This window comes from Medicago sativa, chromosome 5, assembly GCF_051527215.1.
Source record: "Medicago sativa cultivar Bolivia chromosome 5, Bolivia_mono, whole genome shotgun sequence".
Taxonomy (NCBI): domain Eukaryota; kingdom Viridiplantae; phylum Streptophyta; class Magnoliopsida; order Fabales; family Fabaceae; genus Medicago; species Medicago sativa.
In genome coordinates, this window is record NC_140753.1 from 907,494 (window position 1) to 914,791 (window position 7,298).

The 7,298-nt window shown below is 33.7% G+C and overlaps 1 protein-coding gene across 4 annotated transcripts; it reads left to right on the forward strand.

Annotated features, from left to right (window-relative positions):
* Window positions 1-257: 257 nt before the first annotated feature.
* Window positions 258-6,236, forward strand: KAPP (kinase associated protein phosphatase). 4 transcript variants are annotated; one of them, XR_015011261.1, is made up of 14 exons: window positions 258-427; window positions 508-610; window positions 725-907; window positions 1,016-1,191; window positions 1,296-1,454; window positions 2,920-3,063; window positions 3,166-3,227; window positions 4,390-4,525; window positions 4,708-4,802; window positions 5,208-5,323; window positions 5,417-5,546; window positions 5,638-5,700; window positions 5,788-5,842; window positions 5,935-6,236. XR_015011261.1 is itself a non-coding variant. In XM_085712118.1 (13 exons), the coding sequence occupies exons 1-13, from the start codon at window positions 293-295 to the stop codon at window positions 6,091-6,093; spliced, it is 1,653 nt and encodes a 550-aa protein (XP_085568244.1). In that variant the 5' UTR covers window positions 258-292; the 3' UTR covers window positions 6,094-6,236. The 4 variants fall into 4 exon arrangements, 2 of the variants coding, with proteins under 2 accessions (XP_085568244.1, XP_085568243.1); XR_015011260.1 differs by having other exon boundaries at window positions 508-907; XM_085712118.1 differs by lacking the exon at window positions 5,638-5,700.
* Window positions 6,237-7,298: the final 1,062 nt, after the last annotated feature.

Here is a 7,298-nt window from a genome sequence, read left to right on the forward strand (position 1 = left end):
GTTTAAAGAGTTTCATCAATGTAAAATGTAAAATGATTTATACGAGGAAGTATATAGATTAGTTTGTTTATTGTTAGAAAATGTAATAAAAGATGAAATAAAGAGAAAACGCGTAAAAAGAAAAGGGTAAAAAAATGAAATACACATAATAGAAAAATCTTTGTAATAATTAGCAAAATCAGCACATTAATGGAAAAAAGAAGAAGGAAAAAAGAAGTGACTATTTCAAAGAACGAAATTGTCGCAAACCCAAACCCAATCTCAAAAAAATTGTGTGTGTTGTGTCGCGAAGATGGAACAAACGATGTTACAAAACATTGTGACTGTGCTTCTTCTCCTTATGCTTCTTCTCATCTTCATTTTCCTTTTCTTTCTCTTCAAACCATGGCGCTTCTTTTTCTCTTCTCGTTTTCGTTCTTTCATCAAGGTAATAATTAATCATTAATCTTCTTTATTAATCATGATTTCATTATTAAACCTAATCTTGATCTGTATTCATTTGATTAGGGTTCTGCTGATGAATTAGAGAGGCCATTAGTTGAAGATAATCAAAATATTAGTAATAATAATAATAATAATGGATTATTATCTAGGGATTATGATCTTGAAGGTGCGTGTTATTATCCCAATGAAGTTAATTTTCGTTCTCCAAGAACACATGGACAAGCTCTTGTTCATAAACAAAGGTTTCATAATGTTCCTGTTTCCAATAATTTTCAACAAGGTGGCGGTGTTGTTGCTGATAGTTTGGTTGTTGATGTAATCACTGAGGATGTTGTTGATCATCATGTTGGTGAAGTTGTTAAGGTTGTTGATCATGCTCCTGTTTTAGCTCAAATTCCAAAGAACGATTTTCGAAATGATACTAGATTGCAGGATTTTGTGGAGAAAGATATCAGCGATCAAAGTAATTTTTTTAACTCTTTTTATAGTGATTGAGTTTTTTTTGTTGAATTTTGTGTATTTGTATATTGTGTGTTAATGGGGATAACGTATTGTTGTTTTAGAAGTGCAGGAAGTTGTCTTACTCTTGAGGTTATCAGTGGTCCTTCTCGCGGGCAACAATGGTCTGTACAATCGACGGAGACTTCTCGTTTACCGTTGACGTTGGGACGGATTTTTCCTAGTGATTTTTTGATAAAGGATAATGAAGTTTCGGGGAAGCATGCTTTGATCAAGTGGAATTTGGATGTAAACCCTATTTGTTTCTATTAGATTTATGATTGGATTTTTTTATACGACGTATTTATGTGTGTTATTCTGAGCTATCATTGTTGTTTAAATTGAATTTTCAGACGATGAAATGGGAGCTGGTGGATATGGGTAGCCTGAATGGAACACTGTTGAATTCTAAGTCAATCAATCGTCTGGACACTGAACGTAGGCATTGGGGAGATCCGATGAATCTTGCTAATGGAGATGTTATAACACTTGGAACAACATCGAAAATAATTGTAAGTATGAGTTTTGAAGGAACCACCTTATGTGAAGGTGCTGCCATTTGCTTATGCTTAGATTTTCTTTATTGTCATAGATGATAGATGCAAAGCTTGCTTAAACTTGTATGCATGATACTATCTACGTGAAGATATTGTATGTCGCTTTTACAGGTCAAATGAATTGAAGTTGGTAATTTATAATTGCAGCGTATTTTGCTTTCCTTTACAATCCAAAATTTGTATTCCATGGAAACATACTTGTCCTGTCCTATTTCATGCATGCAGATGTATAAGAGGGAAATTTTTTATTGAATATGACTATTTCTGTGAGATACATTTAGAATAACTTGTGCATTCAAAATAAGACTTTAGCTAGATCGAATCTGGAATGTAGTTATTTTCGGTTTAAGAATGTTGTTTTTAGCCCCGGAAAAATGTCGATCTTTGACATTTGTCCTTAATTGGATGTTTTTCCTTTTGTAGTTCTTATATTTAACAAAATTGCGCATTTTACTCCCTAAAAATGATGTGCGTTTAGTCCCTAATGAATTCGATGACTATTAATGAGTGAAATTCAAATAAGGACTAATTTCCGAAAGTCACTGTTTAAGGAATTGAAAACTTATTTAAGCCTTTATCAAATTCAATCTCCTTCCTCTCCTGAACTGTTATTTGTTATAGAAAAAACTCTACATACATATTTCCAAAGTCCAGTGCTGTCAAATACCGGCCATGGCGGATATCGGTGGTGGATTTTTGGAAAACCAACATGGCCAATTTGTGAAGGATGGCGGCGCCACGGTGCCGTACTCGGATATGGATGTGCCATATGTTAGCTGATATGTCAGATTTTTGGCTTTCCGCCATGGTCCATTGCCATCGATAACATTGCCAAAGTCTGTTTTAATTAATTTTTAATTTGTTAGAATTAAATTACTTACTCTTCCAATAGTTAGAGGTAGGAGGAGACGGAAGAAAACTATTGGCCAAACAAGTGATGTCAATTGCGGATTGCTAAAATTCCGCTGCGCAATAGTGCAGCTATAGCCGCTATATGACAATATTTTGTACTAAATAGCGTATCGCGAAATAGCAGCGGTTCGTTGAAATTCTGCTACATATATTACCGCTATAGCTGCGGCCAAGCTACATATATTACCGCTATAGCTGCGGCCAATTCAGTAAAAGGGATTCAACGTTAAAGGGTCTAATTGGTCTATCATTAAATATGATTCATGACAGAGCTTTATGATGTAGATTGATCAATGTAGCCAACCCCACCTAGTTGGAAAGATTTTGGCGGTGTTTGTTGTTCCTGTAGAGTTAGTTTTATCTGTTTTGCACTGCTCTGTCATTTACATTGACGTCGTATGACAGAGTATGTTGCTGTGGTTATTTTTTATGCTGTTATAGATTTTCTTCTGTTTTTTCCGTAAAAGACATTCCTATTTATTCTGCCATGTGGTTTAATGTATGACAGGTTCATATCACTTCACAAAATCATCATCACATCCCCTTTGGAGTTGGTATGGCATCAGATCCCATGTCTTTGCGTCGAGGAGGAAAAAAACTTCCTATGGAGGATGTTTGCTACTATCAATGGCCTCTACCTGGACTGGATAAGGTTCGTAATTTATTAATCGCTCTTTTTCAATGAAGATCTCTTCAACTTCTTTATTTCTCAATTTCCAGAGAGAGCTAACTCATTTCTGTGCCTAATTTTCAGTTTGGACTTTTTGGCATTTGTGACGGGCACAGTGGCGATGCGGCTGCCAAATCTGCTAGCAAGTTAGTATTTTCTTCCTTAGGTCAGCCATGTTTGATGGTTGCCATTTTAATGAAACTCATAGATTAATGCTTGCCAGTTCTGTACTTTGCTCTATGTTGGTGACTATGAACAGTGGACTCGATGAATATAAATAATTTAATCTAGTCTCTTTAATCCATTAACTTGAATATCAGTATTATATCCAAACATCATCTACTTACTGTTCTATAATTATACGTTGCTGTTACAACTTTCTCCCACATCATTTAGTAGCTTAAATATATTTACTACGTCAATAGATTTATGATGTTTCAGTAACGTTTATATTATACTATAGTTGATTGAATTATTAAATATGAAGTATACTATTCAATTGACTGTATTGACTTGTCTACTATTAGAATATATAGATGATAATTGATAACTACTAAGATTGTAATTGTGACTTTTACCCTAAACTGAATTAGACGATCTCGTAGGATTGGATTCCATATTCCCTAATTTGTTTCCTGATTTGATTAGGATGAGAATTTGGATTCTAATACTATAAACGAGAAAAATCTTCATGGTTTCTTTCATTTCGTTTCCTCCTTTCCTATCTGAATCCATGTAATTTTGCTGATTTTCATCCGTCATCATTTGCACTTCCAATACTGCTGTACTGCTTAAAGTGGATTCCATTGTCATTTGTCCTGCACCAATAGTGTACGCTGAGACTTACTGCACCTCATATTTTTTATCTTCACCAAGTTCTATGAAGGAATTGTTTTAAGGTTTTAGACCATCAATATATGTAGATAATAAGGACACAATAAGCCAGGTCAAATATTGAGATTCACCCGCGTATGCTTGCATTTGTTTGAAGTAATTCTTAGCCCTTGATCACAGATGTAACAAACAACATGACTGGTTTTTCTGGTACTCTAGTTTTATTGGGATTATCTGCTGTAATAAAAACCAGTTGATGCTAACTATAATAGTATAATGACATGGTGTCTGGACACAGAATTTCGTTACTGGCAATTTGCAAAGAAAACTGGAACCTATAGTAAAAGGAAGTATTTACCAAAAATGCATTCCTTTTATAATTAATCAAATGTTCAATGCATATGTTTTTTTCCATCCGAAGTCATTATTCTCTATCTGCAAAACATTACTAACTTTCTGTAATTATATTTTCAGACTTTTTCCCGAGATAATTTCTAGTATCTTGTCGGATTCATCAAGAAGGGAGAGGGTTTTGTTACTTCGTGATGCTTCTGATATTCTTCGAGATGCATTTTCTCAAACAGAAGCAGGCATAAATAACTCTTATGAGGTACTGTGGTCATTTTTATCTTGTTTGACTTTTGCGTACCACTTTGGTTTTATCTTGTTTGACTTTTGCGTCTCACTTTGGTCTTGCTTAACTTATCCTTATATGCATGAGTTTTTGGTCTTATTTTCTATATCAACCTTCTGTATTTATGGTTTGTATATTTCGATAACAAATCTATGCAGGGATGTACAGCAACAGTGCTTCTGGTGTGGGCTGACCGCGATGATAATTTCTATGCACAATGTGCAAATGTTGGAGATTCTGAATGCATTATGAGGTATGTTTATCTACCCAGCTGGAATGCTTGAATTCTCTGAATTTTGAATGGTTCGTGGGTGGGCAACATGACTATTGGGTTATCAGAAACAAAATAATATGGTTATGTTGGGTGATGCTAGCTTCTCTTTTCTAGCTATGTTGAGATTCCTGTAGTTCTGGAACTTTCAAAGTGGATAGCATAGCAGAGAAATTTGATGAATGGAGACTCGGTTAGAATTTTCAAGTTGCTGTTGATAGCAATATGCAGTTTTATCATCGTCAAAAAAAAAAAAATATATGCAGTTTTATCCATTTATAAATTCGTTGGCATTATAGATGGCAGTGGTTATGCTGGCATAAAATGAAAGGAATATTATGCGTAATTTATGCCTGTATGAAACTCATTGTTAATTATTTTTGTCAGTGTTGATGGCCAACAAATCAAGATGACAGAAGATCACAAGATATCAAACCATTCTGAAAGACTCAGAATGGAAGGGACAGGTGAACCATTGAAAGATGGGGAAACACGGCTATATGGTATGAAGGAGGAAAAAGTCACTGAAACATAATTTTCCTGGGCTAGGATCTTGACATGACAACTTACTGATTGTGGTCCTTAACTTGATGCAGGTATAAATCTTGCAAGGATGCTTGGTGACAAATTCCTAAAACAGCAGGATTCCCGGTTCAGTTCAGAACCTTATATAAGTGAGGCTGTGCATATTCACCAATCAAGCAAGGCTTTTGCTCTTCTGGCTAGGTGATTTTGTTTTTATAAATTTTCCATAGCTAAATGTATATTCTGATTATCATTTTCCACTGTCATCATCTTCAAATAATTTTCCATCCAGAAGGAAGGAGTTATTCTAAAGTGAGTTTGTGCGAGTGAGCAAATAAGGGTGTACCCAATTGCGGTGAAAGTCACTAGTTTATTTGTTTGAACATTTGCATTTTTCTTTAGACCGTGTTGAATAACTTCGGTATATCTGTTCAATTTTCAGTGATGGGTTATGGGATGTCGTCAGTTCGAAGAAGGCGATTCAGCTAGTGCTTCAGGTATTGTATTAACAAACTGTTTTTAGTTGTAATATTATTTTTTTCTATTTCCGATGAACTTGCTCTAATAGTTTGCTTTCTGAATTGCACAGGCGAGGGAGCGGTACAATACAGATAGAGAGAATACAGCAGAAAAGATTGCTAGTTTGTTGTTGAGTGAAGCTAGAACAAACAAAACCAAGGATAATACCTCTATAATATTCTTAGATTTTGATAGCTTCGATAGATTATCTTGTAAAGTTGAATCCTAGTATGAGTTAGGAATAGAGTTACAGAAATGGTAGCAATACATCTTTTTTGGTTACTGGAACTTGTTTCATTTCTGGTCTTCTCAAGCGCACTTCATAGAACCAAAAAATAAAACAAATAAAAAAACGCAGTGCGAATTTCTGAATCGTTTACAATGAAACTATTCCGTTGAAGATATAACGATGATCGATCGTCTTAATGCTATATGGATAATTGAAATTATGCTGAAATCTTTAAATTTGTACTATGTCTGTTAAAACTTGAATTATAGTTCATTTTATTTTCATCAGTGAGAGGATTAGTTTGATGGGTAGTAGGATAACCAGTGTGAGTATGCCAAACTCAGAATAATTTTATTTTTTTAATATTATTTATTTGCTAATGGTAATGTATTGTATGAAGAACTTCTATTTTTTAAGATAAACCAAGAGCATGTAAAGGCAACATTTTGCTTTTTTTCATCCCAACTACCCAAAAGAGAAAAAATTAACAGTAACATACTCGTGAAATTAGCTTTAACTTGAACATTATTTTCATCTAACATAGGACTTCAAATTGGTAACTCTATTCATCAATGTCTCTGTTCATGTATATACTAAAAAACAGTACATCAATCATTACACTTGTATATATAAATTCTGTCTTTTTAATATTCAGTGCTTTTCCAATATAATTTTCAGTATTCACCAGAGGACACTTTGAGGGTAGTGTTGCTTTGGGGTGGCCTTGCCTACTCAAGTTTTTTTTTTTTTTAAATATTTTTGAAAAGTTTTTTATGTTCACTACTTTAATAATGTAGATTTAGCTACCTAAAATAAGTTTATTTTGTAAACATTATTAGTAGAAATACAAAAGACAAACTTATCATTTGATGTATAAATTTATTTGTCTTGTTTTGACATTTTCGGTCTCTATAGTAATTAGTAACTACATATAAAACTTTGTCCACAAAAGTTGTTAAGATAAGATTCATGAAAATATGGGTGGGGATATTTTGACTCCAAGAGTAAGTGTAATATCTTACTCCAAATCTTGACCTTTAATTCCAATATTGGTTAATGACTTAGATTAATTGATGTGGTAGGCTTTAATTCCATTTTCTATTGTAGTAGCACTTATCACCACAAAATAACAAAACAATAAATGTCTTTTAATTGATTGATTTTTGTTCTTCCATTGCTTTTTTTTTTGTTTCACGCTAAAAGAA